Genomic DNA, 26,681 nt, shown 5'->3' with positions numbered 1-26,681 from the left:
TATACATTTTTTTTTTAATATCATGAGTTCCTGCAACTTCAATCAAGCGTGTTCAAGACTTATTTAATGCCACATCAAATGAAATTTAAGACCAATGATGTAATAGCCAAGTTCATTATTCATTTTTGAGCCTTTTGACTTTTTTCCATAATTATTATATTACATTTCTAATTTAAGTGAACATCCATTTAACACAAGAATCACTCACATTCATTATATATATTCGATATATGCACAGCCCCTTATTGAAACAGATTTTGCAATTATCACAAAAAAGCTTTTCTTAATATAATAAAACAATTAAGTTTTGATCTTGAGATAATGGAATTAAAAAAAACAATTGGAAACATAGGTAGTCTCTGCTCCCGCAGTTTTCCTGTAGTTCCCCGGGTAATATATATATATATATATATATATATATATATATACACTGTTTAAAACATTTCACAAAATATTGACATTAAAATATGGGAAAATATTCTGAAAAATACAGTAAAAAGAAATAAAGAAAACATTAAAACCAAAACTCCTGTGTACATGAATCTTTTTGATCCACTGAACTCATAACCGATGAACCAGGACAGAGATGTTCTTAGTGTTGTTTTAAAACGATAATCTTACAGATTTTCAGGCTTGAGTCTGTTTTGTTTGAGTCTACAGTCTTATGGGTTATTCTGTGTCACTTAACTGATGGTTTTGGTTAAAACAGCTTTCGTGGACAGCATGCTGGCTGAGGTGATTCTTTTGGATAGCCACTTTTTTTATTTTTCACAGAAGACATTCGTTGCCGTACCTCATTCTCTTGGTTCAGTAAAGGTGTTTTGGGCCTTCAGATCAAAACAAGAGTCAGTTTCTTAATCATTCTCAAAACACATAATGATCCATAAAGAGTAAAGTGCATCAAGTTACTACATAAGTATAAGTGAAAAATAAACAAATTGACTCACTCAGGAACGTTGGTTGTTTTTTGTGGTGTCTTGTTCCCTTCAGAGTCCCTTTGTGACAGACTGAAGTATTTAAGAAAAGTCAGAGCTGAACAGACATTTATTTATGGGCTTTATCAGCAAAGATCTTAATCAGTCATGACCATATTGACTGTGAGATGCTGGTGTTAGTCGACAGGCGCTAAAAAGTTTTAAAATACCTGTTCCGATGTTTTTGTACACACAGGGCGACGATGACTGCAGCAGCAAAACATACACAGGACACCACCACGACCAACACAAGGATCCAAGTGAAATCTGTGAGGAGAAAAGATAATTAGCAAAACTCAAAATGAATAATGCAACTTCAGATGAAATGGTAACACTGACATACTAAAATCACCTTCATCAGTCCCTGATTCCTCTTTGGATGTCTGGAGGAATTCCTCACCATCAGCAGGCGGCTGTTTGACCTCAGGAATGACAGTAAACACGTCTGTCTGAGGACCAGACAGCACTCGCACTGCACATCCAACCTGTATGCTGTTGCCATGGAGACGATTCAGCACAGCTGTAGTGGTGACGGTGACTGTACCGTTGGTGTTGGTGACGCTGGTAGAGTTGTAGTGAGGGACGGTCAGTGTTACTGTGGGAGCAGGTCGACCCGTGGCCGAGCAGGACACAACTGCCTCTTCAGAAGAGTTTGATTCTCTGACGTGTAGGACGGGTTCATGCAGCTCTGCAGAGAAAAAGAGATTTAAATATTAATGTTGAGCAAAACATAAACCCTGACAAGTCCTTAATATCACTGAGAAGTCTGTAATAACACTAGATGCCTTTAATATTCCTAAAACATCTCTCATACCCCCCAAATATCTACAAAGTCTTTAATAAATAAAAAAGTCTATAAAATCACTGAAGTCTTTTTAATCCTTGAAAAGTCTTAAATACCCCAAAAAGCTTTAATATTCCTACAACATCTTAAATAATCCCAGTATTTCTTAAATATCAATGAAAAATCTTTAATAACTTCAAAAGACTTTAAAATCCCTCAAAAGTCTCAAATTATACTGAAAAAAACTAAATCACAAAAAAGTTTCTAATATTCTTGAAATGTCTTTTATACCCCCAATATAGGCTTTAATATCATTGAAAAGTCTTTAATATACAAGGGGATTTTTAAAAATATTTATAAAAGTCTTGACAACCCAAATAATATCCTGAAAAGTCCTAAAGATCCCTGTAAATCATTAAAGTTTCCCAAAAGTGCTGAAAAAAAAAAATCTTTAAAAATCCCTGATAACTTTTTGGAAGACTTTTCTTGGTTTTTAAAGACTTTTCAGGGTTCCAAAATGACTTTTCTGGGTTGTTAAAGAATTTTCAGGGGTTATTTAAGATTTTTATGGAATTTTAAAGACTTTTCAGGGTTAAAGTGAGGACAGAGAGTTATGGGGATGTTTAATAACAGGTTTTTACCATAGAGTTTGACGCAGGTTTTAGCGATGAGAACACCATCAGGGTAGGTACTAAACAAACAGCGATAGCAGCCCTCATCTTGCTCCGTCACTCCTCTGATAACTATGGAGCAGTTCTGCAGTCCAGCATCTTTAAACTCCACTTTGTCCTGGAAACCATCATTCACTTTTTGACCAAAGTACTTGTCGTAAGAAGCGAGATTCTTCTCCCCCTCAGGTAAAATTTTCTGCCATGAGACTTGAACAACACGTTTGGACTCCATCAGATGACAGTTTAAGCAGGCTCTGTCTCCCACTGCAGCCATCACAGTCTGCTGTGTTTCTATCACAGCTGTCAGACCTGCAGGGAGGAAATGAACCGTGTGTCAGGTTACTGCTGCTCTGCATTGTCTTTTGTAATTTCATAAACAACCACAAGTCAGTGACTAAATCAAAGAACTAAAATGCACCTAAATATAGACGATTAAGTGGGCAATGTTGATTAAATTCTTCTTCTCTGGGGTTTTTACAGCAGCTGGCATCCTTCAAATTGCATCAGTTAAGTCACCCTGCTCTGTTACAATATCCTGATTAATCCAGTTGATGACAAAAACCTAAAAATCAGTCCCTTCCCTCCTGCCCCTATTCTCAACCACATGTTTAATTCTTACCTCCCTCTCGACCTGCAGGAAATAAGCGCTCGCTCCACTGTCTCCCTCACTCCTAGAATTTAATTTAAGTTTCTTACCTTTTTGAAAGACCTCCGACACGAGGAGGAGACGCAGGACACAGTCCATCATGTTGCAGTTTGAGCGCCACAAATTCAAAACTGCAGGTAGGGCAGGTAGGCTGGACCATTATCTCCCTGCGGGGGTGTAGTTATAAAATTACCATGCAAAAGGTGATACTTCGAGTGCATATACGCCAATAAATAATTAAACAATTCATTCAGTTTAATGCGTATAAACCGGTGGTTTTATCAACAATACTATTTGGCCCTAAAATGCTGTATTAACAACGCGTGACATGTAGTGTCCCTCCGGTCCACTACGGTCCAGATCTCACAGTTTACTTTCGGTTTTGTTCACCACTATCAATGACAGAGACGATTCTGCAAAAATGCACGCATAAAGTTGTTAAATATTGTTGTTGGTGTATATTTAAGCCGTATAATACAATAGAGAGACCATGTAGATAAAGTCGTAAAAATACAGACAAAAAGCTTTACTTTCATTTTAGATTCAGTGAATTTTATCACAATCTTTATGTTCCTGTTAAGCAACATTACATTTACTAAATCATCCACCTGATTAAAAGGATTTTTAAAAAAGATTTTTTTTAATCTAATGCTGTCTTTTAAACATGAGAGTAATAACCTACTGCACACCTTTTTTAAACATGATTGTTAAAATGCTGTTTTTTGTTCGTCATTATAACCTATGTATGAGAAGATTCAGCAAATATGTAAAAGTGTAAAAAAAAAGTCTACTATGTAAAATATTGTTGCTTTGCATGTTTATGCTGTGTAATCTAATTAATTTTAATAACCAAAAAATTTTAAAAGAATTCTCAAAAATAAAGCAAAAAAGGAAACAGCATGACAAAGGGCAGCTGCAAATTGTGCAAATAATAATAATAGTAATTATAAAAATATACTACATTATTTGTTTTACATTAAGTATTTAATTTTGAAATTACTATTTTACTAACCTTTTTTACTTCTTTACAAACAGCAAAGGATGCCACTGTTTCTTCACTGGAGACAGAGCTTTAAAAGACAGCGCAAACATCAAAAGTAGGGGAGTATAAAGTATGAACATTTACTTTTAATCACCAATAAATATATAGAAACAGACCAGTAGAGTTTTGCCATGAGTATAAACTGCCAGAAACACCCAATGTGGTGAAAACACTGTTGAATTTTAAAGAAAAGGAAAGAAAAATAAAATAGAAAGGAAAGCAGTAAGCAGGTTTCACACACCTTAAAGATCAAATTCAAGGACTTTCCAGGCTCTCTGTTTCAAAGACCCAGCATGGCATAATATGAGGCACTTATCATTGTTACTACTTTAACACCACAGATCATTTTCATAATCAAAACTTGAAGACATTAAATAATGTTAAGTTTAAAAAAAAAAAGAAAAGCATGCAGAAAACAAACAAATATATGCACTTTTGACGACCAATGTCTAGTTATGTCAGCTTACTAGGCCTTGTTTTTTACCCCTGAAACTTAAAGGATTTCACAGACCCGGGGACCCCTGGTAAGGAATATTTGGACCGTACTCACTCTGCTCGAACATGAGACTCAAAGTGAAACTGTTATGGGTTAAAAGCTAAAGAAGCACTTCACCAGAGTGATAATTTTTAAACTAAGGAGAGATAAAAAGGAGTTTTACTTCTGAGGAATTCTGGAAAATAAAGCAGAACACCATCATAGCATGTAGAACAAACTGTTTAATATAAATTACAAAAGTTTGGCACAAAGTTGGTTCACAATTTACAAGGAATATTTCAAAATAAATACCATGCTGTGTTCTTGAAAATTAGCCCATTTGACAAGCTTTGATCCTGACACTCCTCCAGTGCACAAAGTGAAGCTCAAGCGTCGACACAGATAGATACGAGCAGAAACGAGGCAGAGGATGAGGAGAAAGGAGTGCAAAGCTGATGCTGAGCCTACTGTGGTTCTTTTATCCAAGTTTAAAAGAAAAAAACAGTCCCTCATCTCAGTCTTACATCAGTTTCTGCTGTAATTTCATTTCATAAAATCCTGGTTCAGTCAAACATTTACACGATACATAAAACTTATACCTGAACCACAAACTACTTCCTGAAGCACGGTGAGGTCCTCCTGGTGCCAACAGTCACGTATATGGCTCATATGTGAAGAGGGTGACTTGTTGCTCAGGTCTGTAACATGTTTCCCTGTAGAGAGAAAAGGAAAGTTAGCGAAACGGATCACCTGATTTATCTCATATATTTATGACTGATTTGAAAATGACCACTATGACCAAAACTATCTGTATTAGTGTAACAGTGGGTGGTAAATAGTTAAATGGTATAGTTAGTTAGTGCAGTACCTGTGTACAGCTGCTTCTCTCCTCTGCTCAGTCATCCTTTTTGTTCGCTATGCTGTCCGTGTTGTCCATGTTGTCCATGTTGTCCATGTTGTCCAAGTTGTCTATGAGCTCCTGGGTCTTCTGGGCGAGCCTCCTCCTCTCAGCCTGTTGCTTCTTCAATGCCTCCTCAGCTTTCTTACTCTGGTAGATCTTCACCCCGGCGAACGCTAAACACAGCAGCAGCGTCTTCAGGGCCAGGATGTACAAGAGGATGGGGACATTGTCCAAAGCCTGAGGAGGACAGAGTTTATGTTTGAGGAAGGCTTGGCACTCTTTTTGCCCCCAAACAGCTGTACAGGCTAAAAAATAACAATAATAATAATAATAATAACAATAATGCAGAGCATCGATTGTTTTAATAAAATTTGTTTTAATTTAATTAAATTATTTGTATTACAAATACAAATAAACTTTAGATAGCCATCTAGAACAATAAAATTGGTTACTTAAGATACAGTTTGCTGCAAAAACTTCATTTTATAAGATAACACGGAAAAAGTGTTCCTTTGGGGAAATCATTTCCAGATGAAAAACAGTAAACAGCAAATTATTGCAAAATGTGTGTTATCACAATATTCAACATATTTCAACAAATTTAAAATTACTATTTTGTTGCATGGTGACCTAGTAATCGTGAGCTTTCTGGTGATTCCCACCCCTGAAATACTGCAACAATTTCATCATGCACAACAAAAATTTAATGCCTTTTCCAAAAGAAGAAGGAGAAAAGAAGACAGCTCTGGAACATTCAGGCAACCTGGAGATGTTTCTCCTCCACCTCCTTTTTTTTCCCCACCAGAGGCCTCAGCTGTCAATACGGGAGGTGGGAGTTAATTTGGTCACAGAGAGGGGAGGCAGTGTGTGAAAGAGGGAAGCAGCTGCAAACCATGTGCATTCTAGGCTTGTATTGGTGCGCACAGTTTTTGTCGCCAGACGTCATTAAATAAGTGACAATTTTCATATTGCAATGCACACTGACCGAAATCAACAATGAAAGATAGGTCTCGTGCCTTGTTCCTAATAACTACAAGGAACTGATTAATTCGGCGTTCATAAAAACATCCAGTGGCACTTATATTAGTTATTTTGTTTAACAGATATAACTGCTTCAGTAGTTATTCTAAACTCATTCATGCGGTTAGTTTTAACGTATTTCTTAGAGTGTCGCAAAAGTTTACAGTTTACTTTAACCACAAAAAGTCTCCATACATGACATGTAATTATTTATAAAGGACACAGAGTGGATGCATGACAGGCACATATCTGTTTGACCGTAATTTGTATTTACTTTGTCCCTAAATGTTAAGTTTGTGACAGAGACACGCAAACTCGCTCAGCTGTGGCTACGTTAGCATTATCCTAATGACAGTTGAGACCTTTGCTGTATCACAAAGACCCCAAAAACGACTAATAATAATCACATTAATAACAAATCATGTATAAAATGTCGATAAACCAATCGAACAGTGTTAATTTACCTTCCAGTTGATCATTTTTGCCTCTGTAGTGCTGAAGTTTCGCGATCACTGTGTGACATTCAGAGAGGTTTAACTGCTACTCTGAAGAAGGCGGGGCTTCTACTGACGGACCAATCGAAATGCAGTAACGTAAAGACGTATGCTGTGCTACATTCAGGTAACACAAGGAATCAAAAGCTTTCGGTAGAGACACAACAACAACCAGTGTTGATAAACCATAGTGACATAAATGTATATCAAATGGCGGTGATATATAATGTTTCATTTATGAGAGATGTCTTAAACTATTACTTATTTTAGCCTTAATATAACTGTTTCTCAATTAATTTTATTTTGTCTTTTTGTTTTGACGTTTCATGTTCTCATTAAACTTGAATGCATCACTTCTGGAAACGGACACCAAAGTGGTCTGCGGTTCGAGACTCAGCTGGAACAAACTTACTTTTATCACAGGGCATTAAAAACGGTTTGTTTATTTATTTATTTATTTATTTACTTGAGACTCTGGACTTTTTATTCACTTGTCATTTTGGCCATTATTAACCCTCTGAGCACTATCTCTACTTACATACCAGACTTGTTATCTTGTTTATGGCCTTATTGCATTTGCATTGGTAAAAGAAATAACAGAGCGCGTACCTCCCAATATAGCGCCCCCATCTGACATCTCGTGATGTATTTTCAAATTAAAATTTTTTTCTACACAAATGACCATTAATGACATGTCTGGCATCCATATTTGTAGTCAAGTTGGGACTTCATTACCCATAAGCATGCGTAGTCACGGTGGCCGAGAGGTTAAGGCGTTGGACTCGAAATCCAATGGGGTTTCCCCGCACAGGTTCGAATCCTGTTCGTGACGACTTTTCATTTCGTTTTTTGTTGAACATCAATTGTTTCTCATTGTGGATAATCAGACAACGGACCCACGACACACAAACTCAACAGCTGTTTCACCTCCGTCAGTTGTTCTTTTGCATTTTTTTGTAGTCGCTATGCATCTTTCTGTGGTTTTGTGTTTCTTTGTGGTAATTTTAAGTCTTTGTTGTAGTTTTATGTCTTCAAGTGGTAATTCTCACCTTTTATTCCTTTTGTGTCACTTTGTGGTGGTTTTAACCATTTTCATGGCCGATGTGATTCTCCTTGTGCGTCTTTGCAGCTTTTTTTGTCATTGCAGTCGTTTTCTATGTTTTGAGTAATTTCTTCAATAATAATCGGTTAAATTTAAACATCATGTGTCATCTAGCCTACTTAAAAACCTTGAAGCTCTTATTATCAAACTAATTTTACAGCACAAAATAAAAAATTGTGGATCTGTTTAGTAAATAGATGTAGGAACAGAAAGTGAACTCCACAGTAGAATGAAAAAAATAGATAGGACGTATTTCCATTGTTTAGGTTGCTTGTTATATAAATTTATTGAAGGTTTTGGCCTGATCAGAGCCCAAAAAAGCGCTATAAACATACTTGAGTCTGTAACCTGCAGACTACCATAGATGTTGAGTGTGTCTGCTCCACATGTTCTTACCTCTCTAGTAGCAATGAGCAGTTCAGCAAGATATAAGTTAATAACAAAAAGTATTTAAAATAAAAATATGTGTTAAAATTATTCCGTTACTTATAATTATTATAAACTATTTTCAGAAAAAACCTTGATTAAAAAACTGGTTTTTTATTAACTTTTGTTTTTATCTGAATGTGTGAACACTGGAAAAAAAAAACAACTTTTGAAATCAAAAATCCAAGAATTTCATATTTTAATAAAATGACTTTCTATGAATCCAGTGTTTAAATTTCTAAATTGAGTATTTAGTGGTCACTGAATTCAAAATTACCATGTCTCTTGTGTACTTCGACAGCCCCATGACTATGGTGTTAACACCATGAAGGACATTAGCTGGAACACAAGCATTAAGGATTATCTTACCTTGAAATGTATTTTATTACAGTTACTTTATTACAGCTGTAATTATCACAGATCTCATATTTCCACAGGTTGGCTTGTATAGAAAATAAAAAACATGTAATACATGGACACTGAAGTATGAATTCTGCAAAAAAAATGTAATGACTGGACACTTAATTCTGTTTTTAAATTAAAGTACTTTAACCAATTTAACAATTGAAGGAAATGTTAATATTCTTCATATTTTGTTGCTTTCAAATTAGAATAAGATTGTCGTAATGGACTAAATAAAATAGACAGCAGATGCGTTTTTTTGCATCCACATACCGTGTACAGTACATACCGCCCAGGTAACACAACAATATTCGCTTTCCAAATATTCACTTTAAAAAATAAATACATGATGAAAAATAAATATGTCTTACATGTCAGCTGTCAGTTTGTTTAGTGGAATTTCATTTTCCACCATATGAAATTTGTTAGAGACCGAGATGAAACTGCAGGCCTTTTCCCACTGAGCTCTCCTGAAAACGCTTGTGGCGATGCACAGCGGGCGCAGAGCTGAATAATCTGAGAAAGTAAGAGTGTATGCATGGAATTGGGAATATCAGTGTGCTCCAGCTCAGGGTGCAAAGAATGAAAAATAAAAGACAATGAAAAGACGTCATGCAATGCGTCTCCAGCTACATAAAGCTTACATGATTTTAAGGTTTCACATGCTGTCAGTTTATAAAGTCGAGAGTGACGAAATAACTTAAAGGGAGCACACACGCACTGTTTGGCTCACGCTGCATGTGCAAAGACAACAATACACTAATCCTCTGTGTCTTCACCTGTCCACATACTGTCACCACCTGTCCATCCCTCAGTAAATCCATCTTTAAGTCCACGTAATTGTCTCTCCGCCTCCATCTGTGTATCCACAGTAACGTATCAGTCTCACCACCTACCGATCCATCCATCCACGCATATTCATCTATTCTCTTATTGTAAATAAATCTGATGAAAAGACCAAAACCTGCAATGTTTAGAGAGGCAGTGGACCACCGTGGGACCGAATTTAGGAAAAAATATTAAAGTCAGATGCAAATAATTTTTTGATGCAGTTTGAAATTGTGCCATGAATTACACATATTATGTTTGTCGATTCAAAAGATCATTTTGCAAGACAGTTGCATATGAAAATACATAATTAGAAAGACAAATCACCTGGTGACATCATAGCTTCTTCTCCATCTCGATCACGATCTCGGTCTTTTATGATTTACTCATGTAAGTAATGTGTCTGGACAAGAAAATGACCTGAAAATTTGTTTTTTAGTTAAGTTAATAATAATAAAAACAGTAAACATTTCCATCAGACTATTTATAATAATAATAACTATTAACTATTTTATCATTATATTTATTGATTGTTTTTTTCTTTTTTTACACCTTTTTTCCCTCTTTTTTTTCTTAATTTCAGGTAATTTTCACTGGATAAAACACATCAGTTAGTATAACATTATGACATTACGTTGCGTGTGGTCACCTTGCTAGCTCGTTGGTGTGGTGATGTATATTGTTCACAACTACAAATGTAGTTCACTGAACGGTTTCATGCAAAACAATACAGCACTGCAACAAACTGCGACTTTCGTGACTCGAAGAATTCTCTTTTAAATTGACAAACATCATATATGTGATTTATGGCACAATTCAAAAGGGATTAAAAAATCTCTCTCAGCACTGACTTCTATTCTAAGTATTTTTTGTAATAATAATAATAATAATCTTCATCTGTACAGCACTTTTCAAAATACATTTACAAAGTGCTTTAATGACAACAATAAGGTCTCATGGCAGACTCTATAACCCTGATATATCCTATTCTTCCGAGCTCCATTTTTTGTCAAATATCTATTTAAAAACCCATTGATAAGCCACGCTGCTGCATGGACAACATGCTCCTTCATTACATGAACAAATAGATTGTAGTTTATTCTGACTCAGTCCCACAAACATTGTTCCACTGCTGTAAAGACCCACTTGAGCTCCAAATGTGTAGGAAATTACTGTGCCAATTCTGAAAATGAAAATAAATATTTTGGACGTGTTGGCCCCGGAGCTGAGGGGTCAGACAGTGCAGAGCTGCTGTGAGTTTTACCTCTTCGGGCGAGATAGCGCTGACTGACTGTTGAGTTTGTCTTTTCATGGGATTTGTTCACAATAAGAAAAATATAGAAAAACATTTGCCTCTCTTAAATCCAACTGAGAAACTTTTCTTTGGCGATTTGACCCGAGTCTCGGTCCAAGACGAGGATGCTTTCAGTTACACTAAACCCCCTGCATCCTAAACTCTAACAGCCGTATAACGCCTCCCTGTGCTTTTCCTTTAAAGTGATTAAAGCCAACAGCACAAAGACGGCTTTTGCGTCTTTGCCGAGACCTTTCCTTCGGACACAACAAACCTCTCTGATCTGATATCGTGTCCTTGAGGTCCAAACAACCATCTCTGCCTCCGTATGAAACCTCCCGTCACGAGTCAGTGTTTGCAGTTTTGCAGATTCATCCTAAAATCTTGAATCATCATGCTTGTCTGTTTTGATTTATACTTCGGCTGTCTCTGTCTTTGAGTATCGTCCCTCCTGCTCAGTTATGTCGATTCTAGAGGTAGGGTGTTGCTGTAAATATCTTCCTTTGATCATTTTGCTGTGGTTCTCCGGTTGCTAGCGGCCGTTACTTTTCTCCCAGAAAACAGTAACAGCAAAGGTCCCTGCAGGGTCACAGCACTTCCTGTCTTCATGCTCTCCCTCCTCTCTCACACAGCGGGAGGTTCGGGGAGGTGAAGCCTCGGCGTCGCAGTGTGTTCTCCCTCGCTCGTGACGTGCTCAGTAGCGTCCCCTGTGGTTCGTGCGGGACATGGTGAGCGGCAGAGACACGGAGGAGAGAGAGGAGACCTCCCAGTAGAGAGAGCGAGACAGGAAGAGCTGGTAGAGGATCACCATGGAGATGGACTGGCAGAGGATCACACCGATCGTCACCACCTACAGAGACGGAGGACACGGTCAACAGTTAGAGACTGCATGTGGACTTTTGTCATCACTTAGGGGCGGTGGAGGAAGAAGTCAGATCCTTTACTAGAGTAAAAGTACTAATACTACACTGAAAATACTCTGACACGAGTAAAAGTCCTGCACTGAAAATAGTACTGGAGTAAAAGTAACTAAATATGAGAAGGAAAATGCACTTCAAATATTAAAAGTAAAAGTAGTCAATGCAGAAAAATCTATAAATAAATAAATCATTTTAAAAAAGTTTAAAAAAGAAAAATATACATATACATCACAAAAAGTCCAAATTATTAAATAAATAAATAAATAAATAAATACATTTAAAAAAAAGAAAACAGATCCACAATTATTAAAAAGAAGACAAACAAAAACAAACAAAAACCTCAAAATTATATACAAAATTGATAATGATACCCACCCGATTTAAAATAATTTTTAAAAAATAGAAAATGACTGAAATGTTTATTGAAATAGTATGATTGATTGATCAACTAAAGCTTGCAGCTGTAGAGTAACTAAAGTGTTCAGATAAATGCAGTGAAGTAAAAATTGCAATATTTCCCTTTGAAGTGTAATGGGGTAAAAGTATAACACAGCATGGAAAGAGAAAATACTTGAGTAAAAGTAAGTTTTAGGTTTTTTTTTCCAACTCGTGCAACAATGCCTGAATTCTTTAGTTAAAGTCAGACAATTGGACCAAAACTGCTGTCATTTAACTGCAAAAGCTGTTGGAGAAATTCGCTGGATGTTAACGTTTGAGGTGATGTCAGCTGTACTCACCAAAAGACGCAGACCTGCTGCCAAAATCTCACATTCTCCCACCTGAAAACTGGGCTCAGACTAACTGATCAGTCACACACACACGTCACTTCTAATGTGGTTTGCCTGCGTGTTCAAACCTTCTCTCTCTGGTGCTCGTTGAAGATGACCGACATGAGGAAGAGGACGGGGTGACAGAGGAACCACAGGAAGCATCCCTGCAGAGGACACAAGGAAGACCACCTGAAGAGCTGTAGGTGAATATCTGTGTGTCTGGAGGGTGTGTTAGCGTACTGTGTGTGTGTGTGTTACCTTGGCGAAGCAGAGGTAGAAGTCTCTCTTCAGGGTGCTCCTCTCGGTGGAGATGATCTGGTAGAGGACAGACGCCAGCAGCAGGGCGAGGCCGACTCTCAGAGCCATGAGGAGGAAACCGGCCAGACTCTGCTGAGCGTGGTAGCTGTGATGTTGACTTTCTGTCTCTGAGTACTGCTCCCACAGCAGCAACACGCCCTGAAAATGACAATTTCACTCTCAGAGGCTCTGCTTTTATGACAGGAAACCACATTCATAACAAATACCCCAGATCGAACTTACCTTTACCTAAATTATGACTTTCTTCTAAAGAATGTTTTTTTTTTTTTTTTTACTTCAACAAGCAAGCGAAAAAAAAAATTATACCGTACATTTAAGTTCAAGCACAATGTGCTGCACAAAGTGTGACGTACAAGTTGCAGGCACAAAACAAAGCCATCAACTGACCATAAAAGCAAATAAAATCCATTGAAAATAAAAATAAGAACTCCTATAGTAATAATAACTAAGATGAAGAATAAACCAATAAAACATGTAAAGACATGTGAGCCACAAATGATAAGAAAATGTTAAAATCAAATAAAATAAGAAAGCTTAAAATACACCATTAAAAGAGGATAATATGTATGAATTAAAAATATTTTTTAAAAAAGTTCAAATGAATAAAATAAGATAAGTAGATCAATAAAAGATGATTACATATAAGTAAAACCAAAAAAATAGACCAAACAAAACCAAAAAAATAGACCAAGTAAAAAATAGACCAAATAAAACAAAAAAATAGACCAAATAATAGATAAACCTATGAACCAGTAGAGGTAAAAACACACCTAAGTTAAAATCAGTGAAATAAAACAAAACAATATAAAATGGTCATACCACACTACTGTAAAACCTGAAGAATATCTTACCATTATCATGAAATATAATTTTAAAAACAGTGCAATCCTTCATACCTGTATAACTACACCACCAACAGCGACAGCCGTGGACGCCGGAGACTGTTCCCACTGCAGAGGTCTGGACTGCGGCTTCCTGCCGCGGCTCAGAGTCCAGCCCATACACAGACTCAGTAACATGTACAGCATGGACACCTGGGACACCATGTCCCAGACTGCACAGGGAACAGTAATCATTACTTAGTTAAATAACTAATTAATTGCATAAATAATCAAAAAGTATTATCTTAATAAACTGTCTGTTATTTATGAGGGGGGGGGTGCTGCATAACAGGGCAGGCACAGCAAAAATACATATCAAGCTCTGCAGAGTGACTTTCTTAATGTTTGGCTTTGCTGAGGGACACACAACTTCAAATGGTTGCATTTTGTATTTTAAATACCATCTGAAACCAAAATAAAACCATTTATCAAAGCCAGCAACAAATACAACAATTATTGTCAGATTTTCACATTTCTGACAGTCCTCGAATACATCATGTGCAAAGATCGCCTCTCTCAAGAAACATGACCAAATCTAAGCTTCGTTATATATCATCCAAATCACTTTATTCTACATATTTCATTTAACATTTCGCCAAAAATACCATAATCTGTCTGTGCTAATCAGATCTAGTGAAAAACATTAAATTCTGCTCTTATGCTCCAAATCTGGGATTTCATTTCAACTTTTATCTTTCCATCATCAAAACTTTTAAATCCTATAACGGCCGCCTCGTCGAGTTGCCGACAGTACTCTGGCCGCTGCTGCCGATAAGTTTATTGTGAAGGTGATGCATTTTTCCCCAGTCCCCCAGATTTAAGATTTAAAAAAACAAAAACGAAATCAAACCCCAGTGAACCCCCCATCCTCTGATAAATTACAAACAGCCCCTCACTAAATCAAGCTTCAGAAACAGATAAACATACAGATGTTAAAATGCGACAGTAAAAAAGTGGAACATACACTCTGCCAGGCTGCCCATCAGAGGAAAACCAGTACCATCTCTGGAATACCTGCAGAAACAAGAGACAGCATGAGTTATATATATAACAAAAAAAACACTGTAAATCAAAAAGCTCAAAGGCTACTTGCTTAAAACCTATAACTAGAACTTACAATAATTATATTTAAAATATATAATAAGAAAAGGAAGAAAAAAGACGCTCTCCCTCCACCTAAATCCTGTTAACTATTACAACCAAAAACCCATTATGGCATCATTGCAGACTCAAAAAAGGCTGCCTTGAGTGCTGGGAATCTTTGAATCATGTGCAAAATTACTAACAAGAAACAAAAAACATATTTTTGCTACACAAACGTTGGTTTATTTTGTCAGACTATCTCAATTTACTGTTTCTTCTTGTGAAATGTTGGAGAGTTTTACCTTTTTGAGACTCTGAAAACTGTTAAATTAAAAACAATCTAAGAAGGAAATATTACTCTTGGGTCAAACTGCACACAGTCAAAAGGGCCGGAAACTTTTGAAAGAAATGAGGAAAAATCTAAAAGAAAATTGACTGAAATTAGCAGAAAAAAGAAAATAAAATTAAAAGAACAAAAACAGAAAATGACTTGGAAAAATATAAATTAATAAATAAATAATAGTAATAATATTGTTCTTTAACTTAATAGTCGAAAAATAATAATTACAAATATAGTTTTCTTGTTTTTTTAATCGTAGTTATTTGATCATTTTCCAATGATTCTCTCTCTCTTCTACTGCAAATTTTCAGGTCATTTTCCTGTCTTTCATAATTTTTTCATCATTTCGAGTCTCTTTGTAGTTGCTTGCATCTCTCTGTAGTCATTTCAATTCCCTTTATATTTGCTCTGTGTGTTTTTGTAGTTATTTTCTGTCTTGTGCCTTTATTGCAATTGCCTCTTTGTGGTTGTTTCGCCACTTTACATATTTATTTTCAGTCTCTTTTCAATTCTTTGTAGTTGTTTTGTGTCCCTTTATGGTTGCTTTTTGTCTCTTTGTCATCATTTTGTGTCTCAAGTTGCTCATTGCTTTTCCACCTTATATTTTTGACAGAAAGCAAACCAATTTGCTCAGGGTCCACAGGTTTACATGTTTGTAAAAGGCACCTGAACGCAGCATTTGGATTAAGGTTTCGAGGAGTTAAACTGCATGTCACTGTGGTTCACACTTCCCAGCAGGTCGGTCAGACTCTACCTGGCCAGGTGGATGTAGTTGCAGAGAGCGGAGCAGCCCTGTAGCGCCAGCGCCGTGGTCAGCACTTTGAGGACGGTGTGCATGGGCCCTCCTTTCTTCAGAGCCTGGTACAGCGGCTGGACGTAGATACAGCAGGCGATGAAGTACGCCAGCAGCAGCAGGAAGTAGAAACTGTGGAGACCTGAGAGAGAGAGAGTGAATAAAACGAGTCAAGGGAAAACATTTTGTCCCACATAAATGATGCAGGAACAATCCCGCATTTTCTACAGACTCTGAGTATCAAAGATCTGACAGCATGTAGCATAATGCACTTTATATCCCTGAAATATTTAACACAAACATCCTTTTTTAAAAGCATCACACAAGCATAAAGCAGCGGATAAAAGCATTTAGACAGAAAACAGATTTACAGAACGCCTAATTCAAGTTTGTCAAACAAAAGTCATCTATAAATAGGTAAATAAAAAAGTCCTTATATCTCACCTGCCTCCTCTGCGCTGAAGTGCTCCAGAGGGTTTCCAGCTGAGTCGGCGTTAAACAGCAAAACAGTGAAACTGAGATCAGGGTGAGAAGGAATCACTGCGTTTTCCTGAAGAGACAAAGAGAGAAAAACAAAACACTTAATGACAAATTAAAGCTCTTAGTGCCAATATAACTACTGAAACTTAATTATTTTAATTCTAATTTTGTTTGTCTTTTAATTTATCTTTTACTGTATTCTTTTATTCTGTCTTGATCTTGTTTAATTCTAATAGTAGTAATATTATTTCCATTTTCAACACTTTTTTCTTTTTCTTTTTTTTTCTACAAAGAGACACAAAATCACGCAAAAAAAAAACCAAAAACAAAAAAGGTATACAATCAAAACAACCAAAGAGCTAACAGTGACCAAGCATCAGGAGGACAAAAATATTGAATTTGAAACAAAAAAAAGATGCCTACTGAGTAGAAACCACTGAAAAGCTCTCAATGAGGAGCAAAAATACACCTCACTTTATACAGCCACATCATAAAATACGTCGAACCTTTGACGTGTTTGTAATTAGAAGTTGTTTGTTCATAAAATGCACTGATATTTGAATAATTCAATGGCTCTGTTAAACTCTGAGTCTATTTTTTGAGTCTATTTCAGTCTCGACTGCAGAGGAGGCTCATCAGGCAGTCTCTGTCTCCATCTAGTGGCTGAATTGTGGTACTACATTGACTCTTTATTTGTTTTTATTTTTTAATTCAATTGAATTAAAGAGTTTTTCTGTCCATTGATTATGGTTCGTTGAATTAACATATCTAGAGGTCTGATGAATTGATTTTTCAAAATAACGCCTAAATAAAATCATTTAGATGTAATTAATACCCTCTAGTAACATTTTAGTGACATTAAATGAGTTATCACGGAACATTTTAAACCATTCAAACCGGAGAAAACTGGCTCTATTTTTCAAATCATGGTAAGCAGGCAATGAGAAAACAATGTCCCAAAAATTAATTTTATATTTCCAAATATTTATACAAAAGTTAAAGAAATTAACTGAAAGAGAGAGAGAGAAATTACTAGTAGTTAACAAAACTTAAAAAGAGAAGATATATTATCATTATTGTTTTTTTTTATTTTTTTATTTTATCAAATATTGTTTTATTGGTATTTTTTTCTTATTCATTTGAACATTTTCTAATGATTCTCTCTCTGTTTTTGTTTTTCTTGTCAGTTTTTCCTATTTTTTTGCAAAATTATTTAAAGGTTTAAATGCTTATAAAAGTAACGGGCAGAAAAATCAATAACATCCCGATCTAATCACATACCGGTGTAAACAGCGGCCACTATCACCTGAGACACCGCCTCCCTTTGAGCTTCAGTATTGTTGATTCAACTCAGATTTAACGTCTGTGTTTGTTAGAGTGGGATTAATAATCTCTGATGTTACCTGACATGTGTATCTGTCGGCGTACAGCACCTGCCAGGCTGTGGGAAAAGACTGATGAGGCATTGTCTGGTTGTGTTCGTCATGACTGAGAGAAACTAAAGCAGGAGGACAAAGAGGACAGTGTGGACGGATCAGAAGAATAAAATCAATTCAGCTGCATCACATCGATCATATCAGAAATGAGTCAACGCTGGTTCTTACTGGTGAGGTGAGCTTTAGCGAGCCTCTCGGAGCAGCTGAGGTTGTCCAGCTCCGAGTCCATGTCCTGATACAGCAGCAGTCTGGACTCCTTCTCTGCAGCCAGAGCAGAGTTGTCCAACCTGCACACCAACAGCCCATTTTCACCTGCAGAGAGACAGAGACAGGACAACGGTTTATTAGATTTCATTCTATTATTTACTACAGATAACATAAGGCAGCACTTCATGACTCCCTCTGGCCATTATCCAAACCAGGCCAAAGTGTTTTATATCGCTGCAAAGGGAATTGGACTTCCTTTGCAAAATGTCACAGAAGAGACACCAGGAAGACACTTAAAATGACCACAAAGAGACACAAGATGACCACAAAAAGGTGCCAAACAACTACAAAGAGACACAAAATCACGCAAAGCAGCTAGAAAGAAAGTCAAATTAACTACAAAGATGCAAAGCATTGACTAAATGACCAGAAAGGGACACAAAACGACTACAAAGAGATGCAAAACAGCTGCAAGTGGACACAATATGAAGACAGATAGACACAAAAAACAACAAAGAGATAAAGAGCAACTAAAAAGGGACTCCACATGATCACAAAATGACTCCAAAGAGATGCAAAGCAACTAGAAAGAGATTCAAAATGACCACTAATAGACACACACACAAAACAACTACAGAGAAGCAAAATTAATACAGAGAGATTCAAAACAGCTGCAAAGAGACACAACAAGACTCACAAAGACCATAAAGTGACTGAAATTGCACACAGAGATGCAAAGCAACATATACGAGACTCAAAATGACTACAACAATACTCAAAGTGACCACTAAGAGACTCAAAACAACTGCAAAGAGATGCAAAATGACTAAAAACGACTAGAAAAATTCCTACAAAGAGATGCAAAGCAACTACAAAGAGACTCAAAATGACTATAGGCAGATGCAACATAACTGCAGCCAGACAGAGAGAGACTCACAATGATCATAAACATGACTACAAAGATGCAAAACAGCAATGTAAAAACTCAAAACAAAAGGGACAACAAAGACAGTGAAATTGACTAAAGAGGTGCAATGCAACTACAGAGGGACTCAAAATGACAACAGAGATGCAACTTAACTACAAAGAGACACAAAAAACCTACAAAGAGACATAAAATGAAGACACAGAGATGCAAAGCAACTACAAAGAAACTTGAATTGACTAAAAGTCATCAAAAAGAGGCTAAACAGCTGTAAACATCTGTATGTCTTGCTCTCTTGTAAAAGAAGTGGGGCCCTCTGGGCTCAGGCCCAGGGGCCCATTATTTCACAATACGCCCATGACCCCACCAGCTCAGTGAGGTCTGCAGCTGACCTCTGACCTCTCTCCTGGTGGGTGATGATGCAGGAGAAAGTCCAGATTCTTGGATCAAGTAAATAAACACATTTAGGACATTTGAAGCTGTTAAACAGGCTGGTTTGTAACCTGGAACAGGAGCTAGACTCTGAAGCAATGCTTAAAATAACAGCAATAACTCTGATGATGCTAATTAAAAAGAAGGCTCTGATATAAACTGGCACAAAAATAGAAACAGAGGATAAATAAATTGTGTTTTTTATCACGCCATGCTAAAATGAATCCTGAATTGTCGCTGGCCCTGTCAGGGGCTGAATGACACGTTAGCATCATGACATCAGTATCGTTACCTTGGTACATGAATTTAGAGATGAACTGGCCGCTTTGCTGTCTCGCCGCTTCGCTCTTAAAAAGTCCCGTTACAGTTTTCCCCAAAACCTCCGGACTGAGCAGCGCTGCAGCTACAAGTGCAGCTAACAAATACGACATTTTTATCAAGCTGCAGATTAATGTTATCGACAAATAAACGTTAGCTGCTGGATTCAATGAGCCACGAAGCCAGAAGTAAACCACCTGCGTCAAGTTTAACAAAATGACCCAACGCAAGACCGGAAGTTAGGCGTTTCTGCACGCAAACAAAAGCTTTGAATGTATCATTTTAGGGAACAAGGGACTGTTCGTTATTTATGTGCGGAGGGGGTGGTGCAACAATGTGAAGGCATGTCTTATTATTTTTTTATGTACTGGGGAGGGACTTACTACTATTTATTTTTTAATTTACGCCAGTTTAGGGGAGGGTTGCATATCAATAAATGGTTGTATTTGCATTTAATATGCTGCATTTATTTAACTTATTTCAAATTAGCCAGGAATCATAAAAACAGTAAAGTTTTTATTATATTAAAAGTAAAGATATTATTATTATTATTTTTAAAGGTTTTATAATTTTTTTCTTTTATATAGGGTTTAATCGATAAATCGATCAGTTTTAACCAATGCTCAATTACGGAAAGTGCTTACGATTAGCAACCCTAGATACAGATTACTCATTTCACCATTAAAAGTGTAATAAGTAATGTAACTATTTTAATTACCACCAATGTACCCAGAAGACAACATTCCTACACAGTGAAAATATGCGGAAACAACAGAATATATAAAAAAAAATAAGACATTTAGAGATAAACCCTTTGTAATCATCAATATTTTGATTATATCTGTGATTTAATTACATTAACTATACCTACTTACAATTACTTTTATTTTGTATTTTAATCACTGTAATTGCTCCATGTAACTAGTTAATCTCCAGCACTATTAATAATTGAGAAACATTTTGAAAAACACCTGTTATTTAAGATGTTAAATACGTTTCTACTATGTTAACAAAATATTTTTATTTTGAAAATATTTTCCGGATGTTTACATATTTGTAGTGGTTAACTTTACGCTGTTGCCGTGCCAGGTCGGCACAATTGACAGTTTGACTGATGTGAAATTCACCCAATAAAACAGCGCGTATTGCCTACGTCACAGAAGGCAACCAATCAGAGAGTAGAAACTCGTCAACATGCGCTAAATATCCCGCCCCTTTTCAACGTGTCAACACTGCCGTAAAAAGACAGGTGAATGTCGCAAATTAGACAATGCAGGCAGTGTACTGACGGAAATAGAAAAGATCAGTGCTGCCTGTCAGTGAGCAGAGTCTGTAACGGAGTTTAAAACCATTAAAAATGTCATTATTATGTCTGTAGGAGACTTTAATGGGAAAAGACAGCTGCTGTTCAGTGTTGTGATGGTCAGAAGATGAACTTCAACAGGACTGTCCTGGTGACCGGAGGCTATGGATTCATGTGAGTTTATGATATTAAATAAAACTGAGAAGAACTACAGGACTATTTTTAGGATTTAAGGACGTTTCTGGGATTTAGGGACACGTTGGATTGTTAGGACGTTTCCAGGAGGATTTTAAGACATTTCTGAATTTTTGGAAGTGTCTCGTAATTTAGGATGTTTCTAGGATTTAAGGACGTTTTACGGATTTTAAAACGTTTTTAGGATTTTGGGACTTTTTCTTTCTAGTATTTCGGGACACTTGTAGCATTTAAGGACACTTCTAGGATTTGAGGATATTTCTAGGTTTTTAAGGACGTTGCAAGGATTTTTGAACATTTAGGACACTTCTAGGTTTTTAGGATTTTTCCAGAATATTTCTAGAATTTCATTTTTAAGATTGTTTTTTGGGGCTTTTGGCCAATAATGGATGAGACAGCTCAAGTGTAAAAGGGGAAAAGAGAGGCTATGACATGCAGCAAAGGGCTGAGGCTGGAATCGAACTTGTGTCCACTGAACAGGGACAAAGCGTCTCTGTACACAGAGTGCCCACTCTACCGACTGAGCTACTGGGTGACAAAATTTGTGGACATTTCTAGGACTTTAGGACATTTCTAGGACTTCAGGACCTCTGTTGGGGGTATGGGGGATCCTCCACTGGCACTTTTTTTGACAGACAAGCTCTGTTTTATCAGTTTTATGCACTCTGGCACTTTATGTATACTAAAAGTACTAAAACAGTTCCCAGTGTGAATCAATTTTATATATTTTTTGTGAATAAGAAAATGGTTGGGGTCCAGATTTGGCCCGCCAGCCGTAAGTTGAGAATCACTGCTCTAAACCCTACACATGGGACCTTTAACATGCTTATTACATGTAGGTTTTTGTGATGGATAATGTGTAACATTTACAATGTCCATTTAAAAAAAAAACAACAACAAATGCACCTAAGTAGCAGGAATTTAAAATACTTAATACAGTGCCTTAAAATTAAACTTCATTACAGCACTTGAGTGAATGTTTCGTACTGTTTGTCACCTCCTCCCATCTCTCCCTGCAGTGGCTCCCATCTTGTGTGTTCGCTGGTCAACAGACACTCTGACTGGAGGATTATCAACCTGGATAATGTAAGTCTGTACTGGTGAAACTGTCCACACATGCATGGTTGAATATATAGATGAATATGTAGATGTGTGTTTCTCAGTATGTTGAGTGTATGCAGCGTAACTAATGTCTGATCTCTTCCAGTTTGATTACTGCTGCAGCCTCAGGAGTCTGGAGAGCGTTGAAGACAGAGCAAACTACACCTTTATCAGGGTGAGAGCTGCTGACATAAGTGTTATGAAACCAGAGACGCTCAACAGCAACTGGTGTTGTGATCCCAGTTAACCCTTTGAAATCATTTCATTCAAAAACATGCAGTGAAAGAAGAAATGACACAAAAATAAGCAAGACATTAGTAAAAAGTCCAAGAAAATAACCCAAAAATTAATGATAGCAAAACAAACAAACAAAAATTAATTTTAAAAAAGAAAGAAAAAAAACCCCAAAACAACTAAATTACATGGAAAAGTGCGTAAAAAATAATAATAATTAAGCGACATAATTATGTATGTATATTGTATGTATTTATTTATATTTTTTCTCTAGCATTTTTCTTTTCTTTCCTTAGGCATTTTACTCTCTTTTTATTTAAATTTAAATATTGTTTAAATCTACTATTTTGTTGCAGTTAGTGAAACTTTTCTCACCAAGTTGCTGAATGCCTTTTTTCCCCATGATTTTGAAAGAAATCACACTAATTTGCTCAGGGCTGAAGGGTTTAAATACTTGTTAAAGACGCCTGATAGCAGCACAAGAAAAGTGATGTCGCTCCAGGTTTCATAAAGATAGACTGTGCTATCACAATAAATAGTAGTTTGACTATTTAATTTCTTTGACAGGGAGATGTGTGTAACTCACGTCTGGTGAATCACATTTTCAACACAGAAAACATTGATGTGATCTTTCACCTGGCGGCCAAAACGCACGTCGGTGAGCAGCAGCCGTTCAAAATTAAATTTACACTTGTCCGTATGATTTTACTGTTAATATATGAATATTTAAATTTCTTACTTTCTTCCCTGGCTCAGAGTCATCGTTTGAAACTCCGTCTAGTTTCCAGCGTGTTAACATCGATGGGACCAGAGTTTTACTGGGAGCCGCCCATCAGGCTCGACACCAGCCACAGCGCTTCGTCTACGTCAGCACTGACGAGGTGTACGGTGCCAGTCTGGATCAGGTCAGTGAGGAGCGTCAGCTGATAGTAAAGTGTGTAAAGTTTTGGGGGTTTTGATTTGAGTTTTTTGGGATGTTTGTCGTTTGCAGGTGTTTGATGAGAACAGTCCAGTGAGGCCCTCTAACCCGTATTCTGCCACTAAAGCAGCTGCAGAGTACCTGGTCAGATCCTACTGGGATAAATATAAGGTACATACATACACACACACACACACACACACACACACACCACACACACACACACACACACACACACACACACACACACACACACGCAGGTAGTGAAGTGGCTTCAGGATTACATCTGAAACTGAAGATATTTATCATAAAGTTCTTGATTCTCACAGTTACAGCATATTTTCTAATGTCAATCATTGAAGCAAAAATGCCAAAATAGTGATAATTTGCTGCTTTTCTGTTGTCTTATGTGATTGTAAACAGATCATCTTTGTTGACAGTTGTATGGAAAAATCAAGCAATGTAATGATGTCATCTGTGATGTGCGTGATTTGTCTACTAGGTGTTTGAACATTGCCTCTCTCGCTAGTCAGCATTAGAAATACTTGTTTTTTAAACCTATTTTCAATGTATTATTTTATGTACATGTTTAATTTACATCATAATACATATTTTGATGACCAATTTTTTTTAGGTGGTTTGCTGTGTGATTGCGTTTACCCGATACAAATGCCTTTGTAATAATCAGGCACATCTCCTAAAGATTTATTATTTTACGATTTCGATTTCACATGCCTCTGATAGTAAGCACAATATTTTTTAAGACGAATTTTTATAAACATTTTAGATGAAATTTTGCTGAATGTTTTCTGAGTGTTTTCTGTTTAAACATCATAGAAATTATTCATTAGCAGCATCCTTAGATCTCACTTTCGGTATGCTCATAACTACTTTCTGTATTTGTCCCTAGTTTCCGATCATCATCACCAGAAGCAACAACGTCTACGGACCCAGACAGTACACTGAGAAGGTAAAACACCCTGACTTTCCATGACGATATTGATCAATGATTGATTCATTTGCCTAATTTAACTTTTTAAATTGAGCCTGAACATTGTTATTGTTTCTAAGAGCGGTTCTTACCTGGTTTTGTTGAGACTTGTGTTTCATTTACTCTGCAATCATTAAGAACATCAGGCAGCGTGTTTGAGTTGGACCTGTCAACCTGTAAACTGTACAGAAAAATCTATTTATGAAGTAAAAATGATGATATACTGATACATATGTTGTTGGTACACAGCACACAGTTTACCCTGCTGTATTTACTTTCTAAAACAGTGCTTGATTTTTGTCAAATAATGTGCACCTGTAACTACTTACCTGTTAGAGGCTGGACAGTCACCGAGAGTTTGTGCACGTTTATAACCTGCATTACAAAAGATTAAAGATACAATAAATCTTAAATTCACAAGTGTGAGCCAGTTTATTTTCATGTGGAACTGCAGATTTAGTTGTTTTAAATGCACAAGGTAAATAAGAGTAAGTGCAGTGACTTTATTTAAGCTCTTTTCTACAGTGATAAAGATATTCTCGATCTTTCAGGTCATTCCGAGGTTTCTCGCCCTCTTACAAATCAACAAAAAATGGTAGGTTTGAATTTTATTTTGAAAATATTTTCCTGGGAAACCAGCTTCAGTATTTGTTTGGCATTAACAGAGTAAATGTAGTTTCTAATCTGGGTTTCTCTCTCCGCTCTGCCGCAGCACCATCCAGGGAACGCTCCCTAAATCCCGCCATTTCCTGTTTGTTGATGACGCCATCAACGCCCTCCTGCTGGTTCTGGAGAAAGGGATTGTGGGAGAAATCTACAATGTGGGAACAAGCTGTGAGATTCCCATCGTGCAACTGGCCAGGGAACTTATTAAAATGGTGGGTTTAAGAACCTTCTTAACCCTTTAAAACCTGAGAAAATTGACTTTATTTAAAAAAAGGGAAGAACGCAAAGAGCAGCAAAAGAAATCTTAATCCAAAAATTAGCAAGAAATTGGGAAAAAGTGCAAGAATATTATCTGAAAAGTGTGTGTATATATATATATACACACACACACACACACACACACACACACACACACACACACACACACACACACACATATATATATATATATATATATATATATATATATATATATATATATAGAATGAATAAAAAAATACTCAGACATGACCTGGAAAAAGTGCTAAAGTAAATCGAAATTCTGTAACATCATTTTAATTATATGATTTTTATATAAATATCTTTTCCCTAGTTTTTTTCCAAAAAAATTTTTAATCTACCAATTTCTTGCAATTTGTGGAACATTTCTTACCAAGTTTCTCCTTGCCTTTTTCCCCCACTTTTTTTTTTTAAATTTAAGAAATCTGACATACTTGCTCAGGGTTCAAAGATTTAAATACCTGTGAAAAGCGTCTGAATGCAGCAAAGGAAAAGTGGTGTAGCTCCATGTTTTAAAGTGTTAATTTTAACATGTAGCCGGAGGTAATGGATGTTCAGAAAACTGAACCGTTGAAACCGTTTTTTGTTGTCTAGGTGAAGAATGTGCCGGACTCTGAGGTGAACGACTGGCTCGAATTTGTGCCTGACAGGTGACTAAACACTGAATGTTACATCAGTAAACAAACATTTCCAAAGAAAATCTTTCTATTAGAAAAACATCTTCAGATTAGTGAGTTGAACTTACCACATACGAGAAGCTGAGTGACCTTTGACCTCTGCTCTGTAGGCCGCGTGTCGACCTGCGCTACCCCATCACATGTGAGAAGCTGCAGCAGCTGGGCTGGAGAGCGGAGGTGTGCTGGGCTGAAGGCATCAGACAGACTGGTACAATAACAAACATGAAAAACCTCAAGATAACTAAAGCTAGTAGTTTAATTTTGGCATTGTTGGACAAAAATCCCGTAATAAACTTTAAGCATATTGTAATTGAAGTGTTCTGAGTTTTGACCTTACTTCTGCAGCTTCTCTTT

General features: G+C 36.6%; 3 protein-coding genes, 1 non-coding gene and 1 pseudogene across 6 annotated transcripts in view; 2 read left to right on the top strand and 3 right to left on the bottom strand.

The window, feature by feature from the left end:
• Nucleotides 1-47: 47 nt before the first annotated feature.
• Nucleotides 48-4,669, bottom strand: LOC121962631 (uncharacterized; annotated as a pseudogene). The gene is made up of 7 exons (XR_015775834.1): nt 4,088-4,669; nt 3,126-3,242; nt 2,400-2,738; nt 1,327-1,662; nt 1,145-1,241; nt 948-1,007; nt 48-827 (listed from the first exon to the last, which is right to left on the bottom strand). The product of XR_015775834.1 is annotated as an uncharacterized LOC121962631 (transcript).
• A 145-nt stretch (nt 4,670-4,814) lies between these two features.
• Nucleotides 4,815-7,098, bottom strand: smim11 (small integral membrane protein 11). Its single transcript, XM_042512852.2, has 3 exons — nt 6,978-7,098; nt 5,461-5,730; nt 4,815-5,305 (listed from the first exon to the last, which is right to left on the bottom strand). Exons 1-2 carry the CDS (start codon nt 6,990-6,992, stop codon nt 5,488-5,490), a joined length of 258 nt encoding a protein of 85 aa, XP_042368786.1. The 5' UTR covers nt 6,993-7,098; the 3' UTR covers nt 4,815-5,305; nt 5,461-5,487.
• A 659-nt stretch (nt 7,099-7,757) lies between these two features.
• trnas-cga (transfer RNA serine (anticodon CGA)) lies at nt 7,758-7,839 on the top strand. The gene has a single exon. It is a non-coding gene; the product is annotated as a tRNA-Ser (tRNA).
• A 797-nt stretch (nt 7,840-8,636) lies between these two features.
• Nucleotides 8,637-25,222, bottom strand: gpr180 (G protein-coupled receptor 180). Of its 2 annotated transcripts, XM_088074589.1 has the most exons (11): nt 25,035-25,222; nt 24,798-24,886; nt 18,249-18,392; nt 18,048-18,142; nt 16,609-16,714; nt 16,126-16,306; nt 14,913-14,962; nt 13,964-14,121; nt 13,008-13,205; nt 12,836-12,913; nt 8,637-11,909 (listed from the first exon to the last, which is right to left on the bottom strand). In XM_088074589.1, the coding sequence occupies exons 1-11, from the start codon at nt 25,145-25,147 to the stop codon at nt 11,754-11,756; spliced, it is 1,368 nt and encodes a 455-aa protein (XP_087930715.1). In that variant the 5' UTR covers nt 25,148-25,222; the 3' UTR covers nt 8,637-11,753. The 2 variants fall into 2 exon arrangements, with proteins under 2 accessions (XP_087930715.1, XP_042369255.1); XM_042513321.2 differs by lacking the exons at nt 24,798-24,886; nt 25,035-25,222 and adding an exon at nt 19,937-20,180.
• tgds (TDP-glucose 4,6-dehydratase) overlaps nt 21,222-26,681 on the top strand; it is a 7,101-nt gene continuing 1,641 nt past the window's right edge. The window contains exons 1-11 of the mRNA XM_042513324.2: nt 21,222-21,439; nt 22,480-22,546; nt 22,668-22,736; nt 23,363-23,453; nt 23,552-23,700; nt 23,787-23,885; nt 24,625-24,684; nt 25,257-25,300; nt 25,418-25,583; nt 26,245-26,300; nt 26,438-26,535. Of these exons, the coding sequence (XP_042369258.2) occupies nt 21,393-21,439; nt 22,480-22,546; nt 22,668-22,736; nt 23,363-23,453; nt 23,552-23,700; nt 23,787-23,885; nt 24,625-24,684; nt 25,257-25,300; nt 25,418-25,583; nt 26,245-26,300; nt 26,438-26,535 (946 nt within the window). The 5' untranslated portion in view covers nt 21,222-21,392. The remainder of the gene's footprint in view (nt 21,440-22,479; nt 22,547-22,667; nt 22,737-23,362; nt 23,454-23,551; nt 23,701-23,786; nt 23,886-24,624; nt 24,685-25,256; nt 25,301-25,417; nt 25,584-26,244; nt 26,301-26,437; nt 26,536-26,681) is intronic.

This window comes from Plectropomus leopardus, chromosome 24 (assembly GCF_026936395.1).
Source record: "Plectropomus leopardus strain MGB_pleo_1.0 chromosome 24, ASM2693639v1, whole genome shotgun sequence".
In the NCBI taxonomy this organism is placed as follows: Eukaryota; Metazoa; Chordata; class Actinopteri; order Perciformes; family Serranidae; genus Plectropomus; species Plectropomus leopardus.
Note: the sequence above shows the minus strand (reverse complement) of the source record. Positions and strands in the feature narration are given on the sequence as shown.